Consider the following 22,170-nt stretch of genomic DNA (forward strand, 5'->3'; position numbering starts at 1 on the left):
TCATTAGAGCATTGAATTTCAAAAACTTTTTTCTAGGGTTACATGCATCATACCACATCTCTTATGTGCCTAATTAATTTCAATGCTCAATTGCATATTAAAACACTTTTAATATGTATTAGGATCTATGTTTGCCATTCAAGATTATGAATTAACAAATTAATTCATTTAAACCCTAGTTTAAAAGAGAAGTTAAAGCACTAACCTCTTTGATGCACTATGGATGTAATTGGCACCTTTAGGAAGCAGTTAGGACCCTAAGTGTTGTCCTTCTAGCTTGTCCACACCAAGATCAACAATGGGTAGCCCCCAATTTGCTTCTCAAGCCTTTGCCAACAATTTATAAATTAGGTTCTTACCTTTAGAGAGGTTGTATGTGTGTATAGGACACTAGAAACAATTTCTAACGATTTTAATTCAAAGGGAATGGAGTGATTCTCCTTGAATTGATGAGAAAAGATGAAGAGAAGAGAGGGTGAGAGATGTGCTGCCACACATACGAGAGAATGGAGAGGGTGGCTAACTTTTTCTTATAACATCTCTTTATATAATTAGGTCAAGTAATCACTTGAACCCTATGCCACATGTCACCAACATATTGCATCTTATTTTTAATTGACCTAATCACATTAAGCTAAGTGTCAAAGCTAGACTTAATCTTGACTTTGATCACCTTGCATGATAGGAAGACAAATGGCAAACTTATATGATGCCACATGTCACCATCTCATGGTGCCACATGTCACCATGTGAAATGATCAAATTACCCTTATGTTGTAATTTTGAGTTCTCAACCAAAAATCATTATTTCTCCTCTTCTAATCAATTTATATCAAATATAAATAAATTAATTAATCTCTATTAATTAATTTATCATAATTAAATTCATATTTAAACACTTTAAATATAAATTTAACTTATACTATATATCCAATAACCTAGATTTGGTTTCAAGTCATGTTAGGGACTTTGCAATCTTATTGCAAACTAAACCTATTTAATTAATTAATTAAACTCTTTAATTAATCAATTAAATCACATTTTACTTGATGATTATCTTGTGTGTGTGTGTGACTCACTAGGCTCATCACTAATTGGCAATGAGATATGATATTAACTCTTAATCTCATCAGAACTCTTTCTTACCATAAATGATTTTTCTAAATCATCTTAGGCTTCTCATAGACCATGATTGACACCTAGCATAGCATGCCATGGCCACCTAATCAGTAACAAGGAATACCTTAAATGAACCTATAATCATATGTTACCATGCACTAGAATCTCTCTGTTACAAAATCTCAATTTGAGCTGGAGTCATGGTTTATGTCAAACCCCATTTGCTATGAACATTATGTTCTCTTTTAATTCCAGTTCTTAATTAATTAGATTTTCTTGTCAGAAACTCTTTTCTGACTAAATCTGTTTGTCCTGGCCAGGAACTTGAAACATCAAGAACAATTAAATGAACATAGGACTTTATCCCAATTTACTTAGGGTAACAGATTCCATCTTGATCAACACCTACCTCCATATATAACTAATAAGAGCTAACAAATGCCCATATACCTATACACAGTATAAGTATGAAAGCAGTATCAAACTCAAACCACCTATATACAAGACAACTATGTTATCTTTGGTCTAAAGATTATATGCACTGATATGATATATGACAATGCATTGACAAGAGTAAACTCCATGTGCTTGTCATATGCGTCACTGGTTCGGCCTACTTATCATGTATAAGTGCCTATCATGTTTGTTATGTGGCATGAGACTCACCACTCCATCTTATTTATATCTCATATAAATACCTTGGGAACAAACATGAATACAATCTTTCTGGATAAGTCATGTCTTATGTGAAGTATCCTCGATTGTGAACCAATTTATGATACTTTGTGCTAGAAATACTGTCACTCATATTCTTAACATCTTAAGAATAAAATTTCTAATAAAATATCAATGGACCTTTTCTATTACACATAAATACATTATGTAAACGGAAAAGTGAAACTGCCTTTTATTAATAAAATATGTACAAGATACGTACTAAATAATATGCTATAGGACATACTACTAACACGTTGAGCTATGGTAATGACGTTTGCGGAAACTCTGAAAGGAGTAAGTTGTCATCCTTGACTCTCAAAAGAAATACTGAATATGTCCCAGTTATTACTCGGGTGGTGACTCTTGTCTATCTATGCCTTCGTGGCATAAATCCTTAGTACCGTGGTAGTGTTATGGGAAGACGGTACTTACCAGTGGTTTGATTCTATTAGGATTGTATGAAGTGCATGTCTAGGAAATGTTGTCTAAGAAGGTGGTACTTAAGTGAGATCATTATGACTCTGTCATCTTTCCTGGGCATTACCTGGTGCATTTTATATAATTCTAGTAGATGATATTTCGCCTCACGCCTTACGGCGACCCCCCCCCCCCCCCAATCTCGCAATTAGAAATCCCAAGAATTTTCCTGCTTCAATTTTGAACGTGTATTTTTCTAGGTTCAGCTTCATTTGACTTAATTAAATATGTTGAATGCCTCTGCGATGTCTTTCGGGTGATCTTCCAATTTTTGCTCTTTATGATCATGTCATCCACGTATACTTCTACTGTCTTGCCAATTAGCTTTTCGAACATTTCGCTAACCAATCTTTAATAAGTTGCACCTACATTTTTAATGCCAAAAGGCATTACCTTATAATAGAAGAAGCCTATGTCTGTGATGAATGTTGCATTTTCCTCATCTTCTAAATCCATCTTCATCTGATGGTACCCAGATATGACATCTACTAGGGAGCATACCAAATGTCTTGCTATGGAATGGACTAGCTTGTCAATCATTGGTAGAGGATAATGGTCTTTTGGGCATGCTCTATTAAGGTCGGTGAAGTCAATGCACATCCTCTATTTGTTGTTCGACATTTTTACAAAAACCACATTTGCTAGCCATGTTGGGTATTTGACCTCCCTTATAAGACCTACTTTTAATAATTTTTGGACTTCTTCTATAATAATTTACTGTCTATCTATCATAATTTTTTTCTTTTATTGTACTAGCTTGATGTTCGAATTAATATTGAGGTTGTGAATCATGATTGTAGGGTCTGCTCCTGGCACTTCTTCCAAACTCCAAGCAAAGGTGGATGATCCCTCAGCAAGCATTTTGATGAGCCTGTCTTTGTTCAAACCTTGCAGTGCAGTACCGATCCTAATCTTCTTTGCTGTATTGAGCTCGATATTTTTTTGGCTTTTCTAAGAGATCTATTAGTAGTGTGACCTTACCTGCTACTCATGTAGATTGGTTGTAGCATAGGCTCGCTGGTCACTGCTTCTTTTTTTATATCTCCTTTATGAACTTTGGCCTAGGCTCGCTGGTCACTACTTCTTTTTTATATCCCCTTTATGAACTTTGGCCTATGCGCCTTTCCTCTTTTAAGGCTATTCTTTCATCATTTAACCTAATGTACATTTTTGCTCGTTCCATTAGTTGCTCATAGTCCACTACCAAATTTTTTTATTAAGAAATCCATTAATCTGTTATTTCTGGACCCGTTTTTTATTGCCCCGTAGGCTATTTCATGGTTGAGGTTTTCTATTTGTATGGCTTCTGCATTGAATTTGGATACAGACTCCCTGAGATACTCTCCTTTTACTTATCAAATCTTCTTCATGTCAGATGATAAATTCCTGGGTGGAATGCAGCTCACAAACTTCTATTTGAATGAGCTTGCTAGTTGCTCAAATTTTTCTATAGAACTGTTTGGCAGCCTTTGATACCACTTTTGGGCTAGTCCTGTTAGCGTCATTTGAAAAACCTACACAAAATGAAATTATTAACATTCTATAAAAGCATTATTGTATGAAAATTTACCAAGTGGCTCCTAGGGTCAAAGGTCCCATCATATTTTTCTAGGGTTGGTAATTTAAATTTTAGTGGAAAAATTTGTGATAATATTTTTTTACTCAAAGGTGAACCATCTCCCATTCCATAATCATCGTCGTGAGAACTCTTCTGAAACTTCTTGATTGCCCATGTAATTTTCTGGCTAAGAGCACTTTGTTTAGAGTCTGATTCTTCATCATTTGAATAAACTCTCTTTGCCTTGCCCTTGTTGTTTCCAGATTTCACTCCTTTGACGGCTTTTAGGATGGTATAGTGGTTACGGAAGGTGGAGGTGGAAATATGATAGCTGGTGTATCTGGGTTGCTACTTTTAATATTTTGCTCATATTCTTCCATTAATGATTTTAGCATAACTTCCATTTCCTTGATTTTTCTGATCATTGAATCAAGATCAGAAAGGCCTACTGGCTGAGTTCCATGAGCTGCTGTATTTGATTGCAGGTCTATTGCCATTGGCAGAGTGTCCATGTCATCTAAGATTTCTGAAGGTGTTTTTCCAAAGTTTGAACCTGCATCAGCCATTAAAATATTATGAATGAGAACAAAAATTTTCCAGAAAAAACCATGAACACAGTTTTAATAAGAAAGGTGGAGGAAAAAATAGCCGGTGGTTTTTTCCCACAGACGGCGCCAATTGATGTTGTCATGGATTTCCTGGATGTTGGATTTGACTGAATTGAGAGCCTCCTGAAAGCCAAAGAACAAGTGAGGGTCGATGATGGTTGACAACCACTCCGACGCTTAAGCCGGTAATCAGATTATGAATTGAGTATTCAATATAATTGAAGTGTGTTTTGTTTGCATACCTGTTTCGGAAGTGTTACGTTGTTTATTTAGTGATTAGGATGAAATCTTGCCCAAATCTTTACTAATTCCCTATTTAAGTTGTAATAGTAATCATCCTCAAATTAGGCTAGGAATTAGGCATGATCAGTAGCATGATCTTCGTTTGGTCTGAACTCAATAAGAGTGCTGATCTCTTCGATTTGTTCGATCTTGCAAAACAGGTCAAAACACTCTTAAAGATCTCCTCAGAGCTTAGTTCCTTTAGGTTTCTAGTTTTGAGATCAAATAGGCAAGCTCTGTTTGGTTTTAAGCTCGAACGAGCAAGCTCTGTCTAGTTCTGAGCTCGAATGGGTGGGCTCTAATCAAGTTGGTTTATTAGTCTTTTATATCATTATCAATCTATTTGATTCTGGCAAATTACTTGATTTATCACAAGATTCCTTGTGTGGCATCTACATTTGAAGATTAGATTCTTTGTGGCATTCAAAACTTAGCAAAGAATTTCTCTCTTCTCTTATTCTTTTATCTTTTTTATTTTGTTCTTAGTTCAGTTTATGAACTATGAAAAGATTTTCTTTCATCTTTCCTTTTTTACTTTGTTACAAGTTAAATAAGAAAGTACCAAAGAATTACAATGTGTCATAATTCCATTCTTGTGTTTAGAGTGTTCTTGCTTGATTTTTACTTGTTTTCTATTTGTTTAATGTTACTTTTCTTATTTCTTTCTCATAATTCGAATTTCCTTTTGTTCAATTTGATTGAGATATTTCTTTTCTCACCAAGGCGCATCAATTTTACACCATTTTACATTAAATCAAGGCTTCGAATTGCTCTCCTCTCTTTAAAATCATTTATTGCTTTCATTCAAGTGCTTTAATGAGTTTATGAGATATATTGACAAATCTACTTATCTCTTCTTTATAGAATTTGTTTGTATTGAGTGAGATACAGTGAAAAACATCTTAAATGCTATTTGTGAGGTTGGTGAAGCACCTATTAAAGCTAGAAGCTAGAGAGTGTTTAGGGTAACACTTATAAAGGGTCTGCACGTGCCTTGGGATGTCTTGTGGATGTATAACGCTTTGACTCTTGCCATTGAAAAGAGCAATATAGTGGAGAGAAGACTTAAAGGGATTTTTGAGAGAGTGGACATTAGCTTGTTGGCCAAACCACTAAAAAATCTCTTATGTTCAATCTTCTTTACTTTTTGCAATATATATTTTGTTATATTGTGCTTATTGAACATATTGAGATTATTTTCGAGAAAATTAATATTTGCATATTTGTTGAGTTCATTGAATCAAACGATTGAAGTGTTGATTGCCTTGAGTTGCCTTGGCTAGAATTAAAGTTTGATTTGTGCACATTTGATAACATATTGTGAGCTGCCTTATTTTGATTAGTTGTTAATAACCAAATTAGGCACATTTGAAATATAGGCTGTGATTTGATGAAAATCAACTTGTATTAAGTTATTGTATTGCATTGTGATTTAAACTTATTTTTACTTGAAAGTATATCATTGCATAGCATCACTATACTTAGGAACACCTAGTTGAACAAAATTGTAATTTTTTCATAAGATTTAAAGTAAGGACTAAAAAATTGTTATGTCCAATTCACACCCCCCCCCTCCCCCAACCTCTTGGACTACTTTTAGGGCTATAATACACACACACACACTTACACACACAAAAAAAGATATATATAAGCCTATTATAGCCTTAGAGCCCCACATGCTTCTCCGTTGCTTGCCAACTAAGAGTTTCTCTGACTTTTAAACCACAATTTTCAATCATGGTGCTTGCCAATCATGAATATGTAAAAATGTGTATTTCTCACACAAACAATACATGGAACCTATAAGGAAATGAGAGATGATTTGCCAATGGAAGTATGTAGGTTATTTATTGTAGTTTTTTAATTTGTCATTGTATTGATAAAAGTTATCCTAGTATGGTTATTTTTTTAACCACTAAGTATAGTCCAATTTAACTTCTATATATGCAATATGTATATAGTTGTAAGATTGGGGGTTGTAGTAAGGCGTGAGGCAAAATATCATCAACTAGAATTATATAAAATGCACCAAGTAATGCCCATAAAAGATGGTTGAGTCACAATAGTCTCACTTAAGTACCATCTTCTTAGAAAGCATTTCCTAAACGTGCACTTCATACAATCCTAATAGAATCAAACCACTAGTAAGTACCATCTTCCCATAAGACTACCACGGTACTAAGGACTTATGCCACAAAGGCATAGATAGACAAGAGTTGCCACCTGGGTAATAACCAGGACATATTCAGTATTTCTTTCGAGGGTCATGGATGGCAACTTTCTCCTTACAGAGTTTCTACAACCGTCATTACCATAGCCTAATATCTAAGTTCAGGATAGTGGGTATGTAACGGGAAGATGTTAGGTATTCCTTACGCCTGGTCTAACCTCGTTAATTCCAGTGCCAGTCTTCAACTAATGTTTCTAGAAGTCTTGTTTATTATTTCTCTATTAAACTTTATCCTAAAAATGCAATTTTAATCCTACACACACAAGTAATTCACAAAAGGATTGTTGTTTACAAATAATTTTCATGCACAAGTAATTCCTATCTATGGGGTTGCTAATTATTTAAATGATATTTACCAGATAACTAAAATTAATTTATTATTGAGAATTTAATTTACAAATAAATTCAATTTCAAATAACCCTAAGTTTCTATTTAACCTAATTAATTAATTTTTCACTAAGTTACCCTAAGGGTAATTAAACTAAATTAATTATATACATGTGTAATTTATTCTAATATCACATAAGGCCCAAACAATCACAACCTAATAAAGATTTCTAACATGTAAATTTATTTTACAATTACTAAGTATTAAATTATATTCATTTTACATGTCAATGTTAGTTTAATTTATAAACAAGATTAATTTTAATTTACCAAGTATTTACTTAAATTAATTTCATGCAAAAGTCAGTTAAATTAAAAACAAAGTTAATTTTAATTTATCAAATAAAAATCCTATTATTACTATATTTTTATGCCAACAATTATTTTAGGAATTCAGGATTACTTACTTGTTAGTAATTGCAGTTGCCATTAGGGCAAGTTACCCTTAAAAAATGATATTCTCTTCTAGTATGGCAATGATATCCCTAGCTTACTCTCGTTTAGCTTCACGTAAATACCCTTTTTAGTACTTATCTTAGGGCTACTTACCAATTTTGTTTGGAATAATAAACAAATAAAGAAAACTTAAAGAAAATAAAGGAAGTAAAGAAAATAAGAAAATACTTATAATAATTCATATTGGATTCTAACTCTAGTCTCCTAAAGGGTTGAGATTCCTAATTAGTTATAATTACCTAAGGGTCCAGGTCTTCTAACATATTCCAAACACTTCATAACACTTCTTAAATTAAAAGAATACAGAAAATAGATCAAATATCAATTAAAACCTAAGAACACACAAGACATGCATAAATATTCAATTTCCAGATTTTAGCAGATTGACAGCAATAAGAAATCCGATTTTTAAAAATAGTTAGACAAGCCTAAAAATTATAAAAAAATTATAGAAGATAGCAAACACATTATACAAGATTATAAAATTTATAGAGCAAACAAAATCCTATCCGAATAGTCTACACAAATTGTAAATTTTCTAAGTAACAAAATCATACTACTTTTTTGTAAAATTCATAACTTGTTAACCTTAATAGATATGAATGTGAAATCAATTGGAAAAGATTCATAAGATTCTGAAATTAATTTTAGACACCAGATTCACACAAAAATATTAATAAACAAGGGAGATATGGGCTTCATAATTCGGATATGCTGCAAATTGGGTTTTGCTCGAACCCTAACTTCAAATAGCCATAACTTATAAAATACAAAATCTTTTTCAGTAATTCTTGAGCCTAAAATTAATTAAATTTCATGTAAAATATGATTATAATTTTGTAAAATTTTTACAAATTCATAAGATAATGGAAAGTAATAATAAACCTAAAAGGCAAAAAACTAAATATTTATAGAGTTGTATATCCCCTCAAATTAAATATGATTACGTGATTCACATGAATATTTAAGATAAATTAAAAGATAAATAATATAGAATTAACTATTATGTGATATAGATCTTGAAAAGAAAATAACAAAAACCAATCTTCACAAAATATTGCAAGAAAATCTTCTTGAAGAAAAGAGAAGAAACAAGAAAGAACTAAAAGAGTTTTTGAATATCTCTAAATTTTCTATAGCTCTAAAATATCTCTAAATAGCCTTGAATATTTCCGAATCTTTCTTTTTTTTTTTCTTTTCTCTTTCTTCCCTTCTCTCTACCCTAGTAGGATATTTATAGGGTTTTGGGAGAGAGGTGTGGTAGGGTTTGGAGTCATAGGGTGATAAGGTTTAGATAACTTAAACAACTGAAATTGGAGAATTTGGGTGAGACTGGGATATGGGTGAGGTGTTTCAACCAATAAGAAGAGAGGGAGAGGAGGCGACACCAATAAGGAGTTAGAAAGAGAGTGGGGCTGAGTGGGAGAGAGAGTTTGTATGGAAGAGGGAAAGAGGTGCGGTAGGGTTTGGAGTCCTAGGGTGATAAGGTTCAGATAACTTAAATAACTGGGATCGAAGAATTTGGGTGAGACTGGGATATGAGTGAGGTATGTTTCAACCAATAGAAAGAAGGGAAAGGGAACGGCACCAATAGGGAGTAAAGAAGAGAGTGGGACCAAGAGAGAGAGTTTGTATGGGAGAGGGAGAGAGAAAAATATATTTTCTTATTTTAATTTTCAGAAAATAAATTAAATGAGTTCTATTTAAAATTCATAATTAGACTTTCTTAGGTCCACGGGACTCAATTAAACTTAATTAGGCCCATTTAAGAACTACCCATATTAAATTTAATCAAAATAAAATTTTATTTAAATTTAATTAAATTAATTTTTTAAAAAATATATATTTTTTTTCAAGATCATGTCACAGAATTAATTAATAATTTAGTTTCATATCTCTAATTATATCTTACAATCATATAATTTTTCATCATCAGATTTCCTATAATCTCAATGTTCATATTCATAATAAATCATAAAATAAGGATCTATGTTATCATAATAAGCCTATGGCTTAATAGTCCCATCTTCTCATCATGTCAACCTTTCAAGCCTTGATCTCCAACACGTTTGCTATGATTTCTCAACTTGCAACACTTCCGAATATCTCTCGATATTTACCCATCAAACTCACCTACCAATTATTTATTGTGGCAAGCACAGCTATTACCCATACTTTATAGGTACAATCTGGCAAAACACGTCTCTCCTTCTTCGACTACACCCACAACTTCTAGATGACAACATGTCAAATCTTGCTTACTTGTCTTGGTTTCGTCAGGACCAATTGGTTTTGTCCTGGCTATTTTGTTCTATCTGTAAGAATTTGTTGCCTCATATTATAGGCATGAAATCTGCAAGGGAAGCGTGGCACAAACTGGAGACATGTTTGCCTCAAGCTCAAGGACACTAGTCCAGCAATTACGTAAGCAGTTGAAGCACTTGCGCAAAGGTACTAATTCAATTGAAGTGTACATTTGACTAGCAAAGGATATCTTTGATCCATTTATGACTTTATAATGCCCTATTATTGAAGAGATGCTCATAGGCAATATTATGGAGAGACTCGGGTCTGAATATGGACCACTTGCTAGAGCTATTGAAGCTAAAAACTACTGTATAGTTTCTTATGATGACCTATTTACATTGTTATTAAGTGAGGAAAATCAATTAAAAATGGAATCTTTGACTCTAGATGCACATGTGTTTGCAACAACTCAAATGCGAGAAATTTACTGGTCAAAGGGGGACAGATCTAGTGATGGACGTGGCCGCCATTCTCTAAGTTCCAAATACTCCCATTAATCTAATTTAACCATTGTTTGTTAGAATTGTTAAGGGACTGGACAAATAGCAAGACAATGCCCTTCACCAAAGCAACCTTAAACAGTTGAGAAAACGACACCCTACTTCCAACTGCCTCCACAAATAATGGTTATGTGCAATCTTAGATAGTAAATTCAAGTGCAAATTATCATCTCACCACAGATGATCCAGGAAACATTACCAAGTCCACACCTATCATGGTCCTGATGAAATTGAAACATTACCAAGTCCACACCTATCATGGTCCTGATGAAATTGTTATTGGAAACGGTAAAACCTTACCAATAATTCCATATGGAGAGACTTCAATTTACACAAAAGCATTAATTGGGGATAGAATAGTTTAATTATCAAAATATAGAGACTAAATTATAATTAGTGGTCAAAATCTGAGTTTAAATTGTAAATTTCTCTTATTAGAAACTTAACAATAAAAAATATTTCTTCCTGTGATTTTGCAATAAGAATTAATATTGAAAGCCCTTTTATAAGTTCTCTGATAGCAATGGATAAAAGTTCATTTTTGTCTTTGAACTTTTTATTTATGTTCAATTTTGTCCATTTTTAAGTTTTTAGCCCGCTTTACATAAATATTTCTATAAGTTCAAATTAACCCCTTCCCTACAAATGTAATACCTAAGTTTTTTTTTAATATTTTTTAATATTAATTAATAAAATTGTAGGTCAATTATTTTCATAATGGGAGTGCTAATTTGAGTTTAAATCTAAAAATTTGAATTAATTAAATAAAAAACTTGAAAATGGGTAAAATTAAACATGAACAAAAATTTCGGAGCAAAAAATGAACTTTCTTTCCAATAATAATTATTCAGATGTGTTATATATATATATATATATATATATATATATATATATATATATATATATATATATATACACATAATTCTTAATAGATTATTTAATTTTAAACCCTTGATTTTCTCACTAAAAAAAAGCTCAACAACTAAATTATTAATGCAATAGCTTTTATTTTGTATTATTTGCGTTGCGATCTTGTCTTTTTTAAGTTTTATATATATATATGAATTTTGTTAAACCTGTACCTCTATATAGGGGTGGCCACGGTCTGATTTTGAACCAGAACCGAATCGAAATCGGTTCAGTTAAAACTGGACTAAAATCGATCAAAATCGGAATCGGCTTCGAACCGGACCGAAACCATCTTTCTGCGGTTTGGTTCAGGTTCATATTTTTTAAGAATCGTGAACCGGCGGTTCCAAACAGAATTAAACCGACGATTTCGAACAGGATTAAACTGACAATTTGAATATAAAAAAATTCAATAAATATGTTACCTTACTCCTAATTCATTTATATATATCATTAATTCTCTAAACAATTATTCTCTGCATTTTCTTCAATTCTTAATATTTTTTTAATTTTTCTCAAATTTTCTAAATAATTATTTTCTACACTCATTTTAATTTCCAATACTCTCTCAATTTTCCTACTTTATTATTTTATATACGTACTGAAATTTTCAATATTATCTCAATTACTTTGTTATTACTTTAAATCCATAATAAAATTTTCAATACCCTCTATTTTAATTTTTTTCTCTTTTATACTTTTTAATTATCAATTATTATATAATTTTTAAAAAAATGTAAGTAATAGAACTAAAAATTTTTATTCCTCTAAATCTTAAAAAGATATTTAGGCAAAATTAAGTTCATGTATTTTTTGTTAATTTATTTTAAAAAAATTAATTTTATCTTTTGTTTTTTAAATAGGTTCAAGTTTTTATTTATTAAATTTTTCTTAAAGATAAATCATTTTCTTTTTTTTCTTATTTTATTTTGATTGAAAGATTTCTAAGAAAAATTAAAATATTTTTACAAATATAACTTAAATTTTGAATTAATAAAATTTTTCTCTAATTTTTTAATCGTAGCTACCCTTAAATCATTCCTAAATCGCTTTCAAACCGTCCTCCAAACTATCTTGAACCTTTTTTTTTCGAATCGCCCTTTAAACTGTTTTAAATCGGAACTCAAACCGGAATCGACGGTTTAGAAACTATTTTTCAAATCATTTTCTGACGGTTTAATTCAGATTCATAATTTTATTAAATCTAAATCGATAATTTAAAAATCATAATATGTGATTCCTGAATCGTGATCACCCTTATCTCGCTTCAATAATATTCGGACATAATTTATAAAATAAAGGAATACAACCCACGTAATTGCAATAAAAATGCAACTTTTTTGAAAGGACATAAAAAAGCAACTTGAAAAAGCACTGATGTGGACACCCAAATGAGCGTTTGTCCATATTATAATAAAAAGCCAATTAAAACTGTAAATCAACTAATTGGTAGATCAAGCTATTTTATTATTATTATTATTATTATTATTATTATTATTATTATTATTATTATTATTATTATTAATTTGATTTCATCATCAAGTGATTTTTTTAAGTGTATGTTAATTAATTAATTAAAGAAAATGAGAGACTAAATAAGAGCTTCTTTTCCACATGTTTTATATCATCTTACTCTAACCTCTCTCTCTCTCTCTCTCTCTCTCTTTTTTTTTTTTTTTTTTCTTATCTTCGGATATGTTCGAAGATGTTTTACGAGATTGACACAGCATCTACGTATCAAGTATCCCATTAATTATTGCACCAGATCAACATATCTTTTTTTAAACACTTATATTATATGTGTATTACATAATTAATAATTATTTATTTATGTATAAATATTAAATGTAATTATTGAAAATAAAAATATTAAGTTTAATGTTAATCAATATGAATTTATAAATAAATATTATTATTAATATATTCTATTGTTATTTAGTTTAATATAAAGTAAAATTAATTTGTTATGGAAAATAAAATAACTCAACGAAATTTTATAATTTATTTTATTAAATTTTTGTAAAATGGTATTTTTTAAAAAAATTATTAATTAATAGAAAAAAAATTTCCTTATATAAATGAATAAATATATAATATAATTTTTAATAATATTAAAAAATATAATAAGTTAAAAAAAATATGATAATTGAAAATATTAAAGAAATTTTATTTTTTCTGTTAAACTAATAAATTTTTCATAATTAATTATTTTATGAAAAAAAGCATAATTTTATAAAAATTTAATGAGATTAATTGTAAAATTTTGTAAAATTATATTATTTTTTATAATAAAATAAAATTATTTTATTTTAAATTAAATAATCATAAAATTCACCATTATTATTATTATTATTATTATAAAAGATATAGAGAGACTTGAACCTCTGTATTATTGGTCTAATATATATACATTATATATACATTTACCATTAAATTATGCTCATTGCTCCAAAATTTTTATTATTATATTGTATCTTTAATTAATTAAATTATAATTTTATGAAAAGTTATATGCTTTAATTAATTTAATTACCGAAGACGTTACTTAAAAGTTTAAATGACGTTAAGTTTTGCTCATTGTATTAGGTTCGTCCGCACTTTTTTTTCCATTTTTAAAAAATTAAATTTGCATTTATGTATATTTTATTCTTTCTGGTAATTTAAAATTAATATTATTTTCTTGTGCGTTGTGTTAGCTAGATTAACATAAAAAAATTATAATTTATAGAATTAAAAGTTATTATAAAAATATGCTTTTATAATTTTTTTTTAAATTAGATATATATTATTTGAAATCAATAAAAATGAAAGTAAATCAATTAAATAAGAAATAATAAATCAGGGAATAAATAGATGAGAGTAAGAGTAATTATAAAATTTTTATAATTAAAATGTAATTTCATAGTTTTAGGCCTTTTGTAAATATATAAATTTAGTCACATATATATAATTTTAAATAAATTTAAATAACACAGAAATATATTAGGATTATAATTAAAGATAAATATAATATTAATGAAAGAATTTTATTATAATCATTATATGCATTACACGTTAAAAAAATTGTGTATAATTGGGTTTTACTATTTTAATTTTTATATTTATTTATATAATTTTGTACCCCACATTATTTTAATCATTTTCTGTAGAAATTTCTCCATTTCTAAATATATCAAAGTCTTGATAGTTAAGAAAAAAAAAAAAAAAGAAATACTGCATACACAATGTAATTTTTATATATAATTTAAAATTATTTATAATAATTGTTAATCAATTTTGTATAAGACAAACTTTTTGCTAGTTAATATTTTACAAGTCACTCCCAATGATTTACTTGAAAAATAAAAGGAAGTGAATGAATTATTATTACAATAAACTTCAAATGAAATATTTCAAATGAAATTTCATTTTCATTTCAATTAATTCAAGTTTCAAGCCAAATTATCAAAGCAAATATATATAATGAAATGGCAACGTTCTGCAATGATGTGATATGCTTCATAATTATTTCAAAAAAAAAAAAAAAAAAATTTCATGCTATACTTCAACTCATTTGCCTGAGCTCTCTCTTTCTAGCAAGAAATTACTCTGAGGGTAAACCAATAACTAATGATGGGATTGCAATTTGCATTGAAGACCTTTCTCCTCCATCTCCTGCTTGTTCTGGTAATTAATCTCTCCACAGATCCTATTGTCCTACTTGATTAATTCATATATTAATTGACTGATGAATGACTTGCAGTGTACTCATCGAAGCCATGGAGAGGCCAGGGAGATGACGAAAAGCAATGTTCTGAGACTTCCAAGTGAGGAAGAAAATGGTGTCTCAGATAAGGGAATGCATAGAAGTCGCCCTGTTCATGCAAATCCATCAACCCATATGGATCACATGGACCCTTCACTGATGATTTTTTTCACCCTGAATGATCTCAGGGTGGGCAAGAAATTGCCCCTATTTTTTCCTATGAAAGATTCTTCATCTACTCCTTTGATGTCCAGAGATGAAGCAAATTCCATTCCCTTCTCCTGCGCAGATCTTCCCCATCTCCTTCACTTCTTCTCCTTCTCTCCGGGTTCTCCCCAAGCCAAAGCCATGGAACATACTCTCAGAGAATGTGAGATAAAACCCATCAAGGGCGAGACTAAAATCTGTGCTGCTTCATTAGAATCCATGCTAGATTTTGTACGAGAAACCTTTGGATCGGAGACCCAATTCAAAGTTCTGAGCACAACCCATCTCGCAAAATCAAGAACCCTTTTGGACAATTACACCATCCTGGATGAGCCCAACGAAATACCAGTTCCAAAGATGGTAGCATGCCATACGATGCCGTATCCATACACAGTCTTCTATTGCCATAGTCAAGAGACCGAGAACAAGGCATTTGTGGTGTCACTAGGTGGTGATCATGGAGGGAGAATAGAAGGAGTTGCAGTTTGTCACATGGATACCTCTCAATGGAGTCCAAATCATGCATCATTCCGTGTGCTTGGGATTGAACCAGGAACCTCCCCTGTGTGCCATTTCTTTAGAGGAGATAATCTAGTTTATGTTCCCATCAATATGCCTATCCATGGCTAATAGAATCAAGCTAGCACTTGTTCTTGAGTTCCTATGCCCGCCACGATTAATAATGTACTCTCAGTGTGATCGATAGATTAGAGTGCTTTGTGCTTATCATGTACCTTTGGCTTCAATAAAAAAGCTGTTTCGTTTGAGTGTAATAACTATGCCAATAATAAGTTTAATGAATGAGTAAGAAGTCTAAAATTAAAGTGGAATTTTAAGAATGATTTAAACCTATGAATTGAATTCAAAATTGTCATATATTCAAGAAGATCTTTATTTATCTTAATAAAAGATCATGCTTATAAATAAAAAAAAAAAAAAGCTGAGTTTAAACCTTAATTATCATTAGTAATGTGTGTAGTTCGATTTGATCCGGGAGTCATATACGAGCCTCCACTCCTTCAATCCCCTATAATAAAAAAAAATTGTTAAGAATAAAAAAAATATAATTATCCTTGATAAATTAAAATTTATTAATATTTTAAATTGTTTAATTTTGACATTCTCACATGACAGATTTATTGATATAATTCAACCCAATTGTTTTTTTCTTTTTTTCCCAATGTAGCAAACGTAGTTATGAATTAAATTGGAGCCAAAGTCAGTTCATCAGAATTTCGATTTGAAGTGCAAAGTTTGATTGATTAGCTTGCCTTTTTATACGGTTAGAACAATTTCAGTTTGGACAAATTTCAACAAAACAAGGTTAATTATGTGGTTTAGTGAAATTAATCAAAACAAGCTCTCAAATCTCAATAGTTTAATGACACTATCAAATAATTAATTATAAGTCACTCCTTTACTCTATCACCTACCACTTCATGTATTTTGCTAATCAATGGCTATAATAATATCGATGTCCACAAATAGACATCCTAGCAGTAAAAAAACTTAAAGTTTCTGTGATAAGAGCTTTTTAGATGAGATTACAAGAATAAAGTGGGATTGCTACCTTATGGTGTTGTTCATTCATATTAAAAAGAAAAAAGAAAATATTTGGTATACAATTTTTAAATAGTTTTATTTTTATCAATTAGATATTTATAATAAAAAAAAATTCTTAAACTCAATTTATGATAGATTTAAGATATAAATATATGAAATTCACTTAATAAATATTTTGTATTTTGAGTCTATAATTAGTATTAGCCTTAGGCAAACAAAATCTGTATGTATGAGAAATAACAAATTAATTTAAAAAATGACATTTAAATAACGTTAGCATAAAATGACAAGGATGAATCAATTATGATATTTGCAAATTGCCAAAAGTAACCAAACAATGATAATTACGTAAATAATTATTACCTTTCCTAAAAAAAAATAAAAATAAAAAATCAGCCAGCTCAACTGCGTTGCAATCTTCCTATTTATTTAAACTCAAAATTGACAACTAACAAGAATGTGCAAAACTCTTCTAAGAAAACAGGAATGTAAAAAATGAGGGTAATTTTTATATTTCGTTTTTAAATTTTGATTCGTATTTTACTTTTATCTTTTAACTTTAATTTGTTAATAAAAAATCTCTTAAAATTAATTTTCTTTTATAAAAATTTTTCTGAACTACTATAGCAAATTTTTAAGTTAAAAAAAATTATCTTTTTACCTCTTATCCCTTCATACTTAAAAAAAAAGCTGTTTTAATCACTATTTAAAATTAGCACAAAATTAAAGTTTAAAATTTTTTAATAACAAATTAAAATTAAGCAATGGAAATAAAACACAAAACAAAGTTTAAAAATGGGCTATAAAAATTACCATGAAAAAAGATCAACTAGAGATGATGATATCTAGCCAAACATGCATACTACTACTATATGATAACCAAAAGCATAGAAATTTATGTACCATTAATATAATATCTGAAATTTTTCTAGCTATGTATAATTTTTAGTGAATTTTTAAAGTTTGGAGATATTCTTTTGATGATGTCATTGCTAATATCACTATAGCAGTTGCCAATGATTACTACAGCAATCATCACTACTGATGTCGTAATGGGTTAATGTAATAATGCATATAATCACTATAGCAATGTGAAAAAACCACTAAATCATCAAATTTTGATTGCAAAGTAGATAAACTCTTACTAGAATTGAATAGTACTATTGTCTAAATTGACTTTCTACCATTCTCACCATCATTTTGCGTTATGAAGTATCCCTGACCACCCTATAAATATGAGAAACTTTGAATTGTTATTCTTGCCAATCTACTAATCTTTTCTAAGAGTATTATATACTATTGTGAGCATCACCTCACAAGCTTTATTTTGCATCTAATCAAACTAATTTTCATGGCCAGAAAAGGAATATCAAAATCACACCATCACCACCTTCTCTCCTCAATCTACGGCGAATGGTTATGAGTTAAAAAGTACCACCGGTAGTTAAACTCTCCACACTGAAATGAGTGGATTGGTATAAATTTTGTAGTCTAAAATTTGTTATTCTTGCCAATCTACTAATCTTTTCTAAGAGTATTATATACCATTGTGATCATCACGTCACAAGCTTTATTTTGCATCTAATCAAACTAATTTTCATGGCCAGAAAAGGAATATCAAAATCACACCATCACCACCTTCTCTCCTCAATCTACGACGAACGGTTATAAGTTAAAAAGTACCACCGGTAGTTGAACTCTCCACACTGAAATGAGTGGATTGGTATAAATTTTGTAGTCTAATTTCACCATTTTGTAACATTTTTTTCAGAACATGCAAGTATGGCATTGCATTAAATAAGGCCCAAAATGGGTAGGATTACATGAAAAAGTTACAATAAAACAAGGTTTCAAATCCGGCTCCAACAGGAATCCTACTACAGAGAGAGACATAACCAAAAACAATAAAACCGCCAAAACCTATATGCCCACAGGATTCAAGAAGTTTCACTGAAAGATGAAACCATCATATAATCTCTGTTGGATCTCCTACTAGGACTCTTCCAACCAGCAAAACACAATGCTAATCACCCTTAAGCAAACAGACCCTAGCTACAGCAAAAAAACGATGAAGAAACTCAAACACAACAAAGACAAACAATTGGCACATATTAAAACACCAAAAAATCTCAATCATCGCTTGATACAAGCTACTAGATCTGGCCAAACCGCAGCATATGCTAAGAAGATAGAGGCTTAAATCACATTGGACTAAGGCATTTTAGTCTTTCTAGCCTTTAAGTCAGCTATTTACATCTCTCGCTGGTGAACTCCTCTGCGAACCCCCTCTCATCATGACAGCAACACCAACGTTTGACCATATCAAAAGTAGGCCCTATAGGTGCTCTCTTCTTTCTCTCCACTTACACAAAACAACCTGCCAGCCATACATAAGCTGATCTCAGGGAGGAGGGAGAGCTAATCTCCTCAACATTTTGTAACATTGATCTATATTTACCAACCTGAGTGAATAACAACTGTTAATTGTAGTGCCTCAGTAGTAACAATGAGCAATAATAAATGTGAATAGTAATTAGTCAGAAAAAAAATTGAGTTCACCTATTTAGAGGTAATTCGATGATTTAAGCATAATGCTGCAATCTGCAATTTGATGTCTCTAAACCTTATTTTTATGAGTTTTAATATTTTTATCTATAAAATATCAATTTGTGAATGATTTATACTGAAATAGAATCAAATTCATGTAACTAAGGTAAATTGGTATCTATGCTAATGGCTAATGTCGACACCATATTTTGGCCGACCCCTAGAATCAATAAAAATTCTTCTTTGAACAGCTAATCACGTTTCCGATCCCTCTTTGATAGGCGGTCACATTTCCGATCTCTCCTCACAAAGAATTGAATCAATGCTAAGTCCTCACATTCATTAAAGCCTCGCCGATCTCTCAAATCATTTACCGACCTCCCAAACCCGTTGTCGAATTTCCGGACCTGTCAAGTATATTCCTGATCTCTGTTGATAAATAAAATGAACTGGCAATAGATCTTTTCCTACCAGTTTTATTGCCGACCTCCTTTCCGAAGGTTTAAGAGCTAAAGTTTTGGTTCGATTTAATGAGGATTCCGATCTTAAGTGTTCAAGTTAAATTTTCAATCAAGTTCCGTTCAGCATTTCTTCCCTACCGATCTCATGCTTAAAGTGCTTTCTGATCATACTTAGATTAATAATCACGTTTAGTTTTTGTTTTGCTGTGCTCATACAATCAAATACTCAGACAAACAATGGTTTAAAATTTTCCGATCACAATCATTCATTGAACAAAGAGGCATTCCATTTCATGTCATAATCTGTACAAGTTATTCGGTGAGGATCACCCCACCGATCTACATTTGGATCACTCTCCTCTCACCCTCACCTTCGGCTTCGTCCTCACTATCTTCGTCGCCCTCGGGAGCCAGGTCATCCATCCAGGAGAAGTCCTCTTCAGGGTAGAGCTTTTGGAGTTCGGCCAAGAGATCCTTATGAGCATTCACATAGGCTCCGGCTATTCCTGACACCATCTCTTCATCTTTTTCCTTAAGCTCTTTGTCTTTCTCTGTAAGCTCCTTATCCTTCGCGTTAAGCTCCTCTATAAGTTGAGCGACCTGAGCGGCTTCGTTGGCCTGAAGTGCCTGGACTTCTCTGAGAGCCCGTTCTCTTTCAGCCAGGTCACGAGACTTCTCGGCCAGCTGGTCTTCATGGTACTTCGCCCGTCCCTCGACTTGAGATATATAATCCCGAGCGGATGAGAGTTGGGATCGGAGGGAAGCCAATTCCTGATTTTTCTTCCCGACCTCCTTACCCAGACGTTGAATCTTTTCCCGAACCATGGTCTGGTTCACCAGACACTCCACATTCAAGCTCATGGTTCGAGTCAAGATATCATCGAGACCATTCCGGGATAGCCTGTCCCGATCCTCTTGAAAGAAGATGGTAGATCCCAGGACTTTGGCAAAATCGGGGTTCTCCCTAACAGTCCGGTTATTCTTCAAGCAGTCGATCAGTATTTGAGCGCCACGAGAAGAGGTCCTCCCAGAAGCTTGAGTAGGCTCCCTTTCCGTGCTTGGAATAACTGAGAGAGGCGGGGGCTGCTCTTCCGATCTAGGAGGAGATCTGACAGCTTCAGTGGTCGGCGGACCCGAAGGTTGAGGTGGGTCTCTTTGTATCTCCCCAGGTTCGTGATCGGTGTTTGAAGACGTTCGAACGCTTCATCTCCTTTATCTTCAGGAGATCTCTCTTTCCTTCTTCCGCTTCCTAGAACCCTCACCACCCGCCATACCGCATGAAAGAGGTTAGTGAGATCGCTAAGGTCCCGAGAATCGAGATATAGAAAATACCAATGCCGAGGTCGAGAGCGGAAGTTCGCGATCTTGGCCGGTGATCGATTGCATGGTCCAATGGTGCGATTCGCGATCACCGCATTTGGGACAGAATATTTTAGAGTGGCGGCTGACTTTTCTCCATCACTATTAAGCTTTCCTCTTGACTCGGGTAATGTGCTTGAGCGAGGGCCCTGGTACCACCGGCTACGAGGAAAGTCCTCAAAGCGGCTCGGATCTTTACTCCTCGGAATGAAGAACCGGTTCTTCCAATTCTTAAGGGATGAGGCGGATCGGAAAGAGTCCGCAATGAGGCTTCACTGAAAGAACCGATGTTCGTCATCCTTTCGCGAGTTAGTCCATGCAGCTCGGCGAACACCTTAGCCGTAGGTCCGATTCCCTTAGCTCGGCATAGACCTCGGAAAGCTACCAAGATCCGCCACGAGTTGGGGTGAATTTGAACAATGGATGCTCGGTGAAGTTTTAGGACCTCCTTATAGAAATCGGCTAGAGGAACCTCGCACCGGCCTTTAAGCTGTTCCTCGTACACCATGACCATGTCATTCTCTTCAAAAGAGTGATCGACACGAAGATCGCCATGGCACTTGATCACTCATATGAATCGGGACAAATATTGTATTCTTGAACAAGCGATTGCAGATCGGATTCTCGAAGAACCGATGGAAGCTCGCTATAGGAAGGGTCTCTCCTTGAAGAAGGTGCGAGCCTCGATGGTATGACCCGCCCAGGAGTTAGAGCGGAGGCCCCGGGAGGTTCTTGTT

At 32.1% G+C, this 22,170-nt stretch overlaps 1 protein-coding gene across 1 annotated transcript; it reads left to right on the forward strand.

Annotated features, from left to right (window-relative positions):
- The first annotated feature begins 15,068 nt into the window (after positions 1–15,068).
- LOC110653761 (BURP domain-containing protein BNM2A) lies at positions 15,069–16,279 on the forward strand. The gene is made up of 2 exons (XM_021809533.2): positions 15,069–15,217; positions 15,294–16,279. Exons 1-2 carry the CDS (start codon positions 15,161–15,163, stop codon positions 16,131–16,133), a joined length of 897 nt encoding a protein of 298 aa, XP_021665225.2. The 5' UTR covers positions 15,069–15,160; the 3' UTR covers positions 16,134–16,279.
- Positions 16,280–22,170: the final 5,891 nt, after the last annotated feature.

Source organism: Hevea brasiliensis, chromosome 8 (genome assembly GCF_030052815.1).
Source record: "Hevea brasiliensis isolate MT/VB/25A 57/8 chromosome 8, ASM3005281v1, whole genome shotgun sequence".
Lineage (NCBI taxonomy): Eukaryota > Viridiplantae > Streptophyta > Magnoliopsida > Malpighiales > Euphorbiaceae > Hevea > Hevea brasiliensis.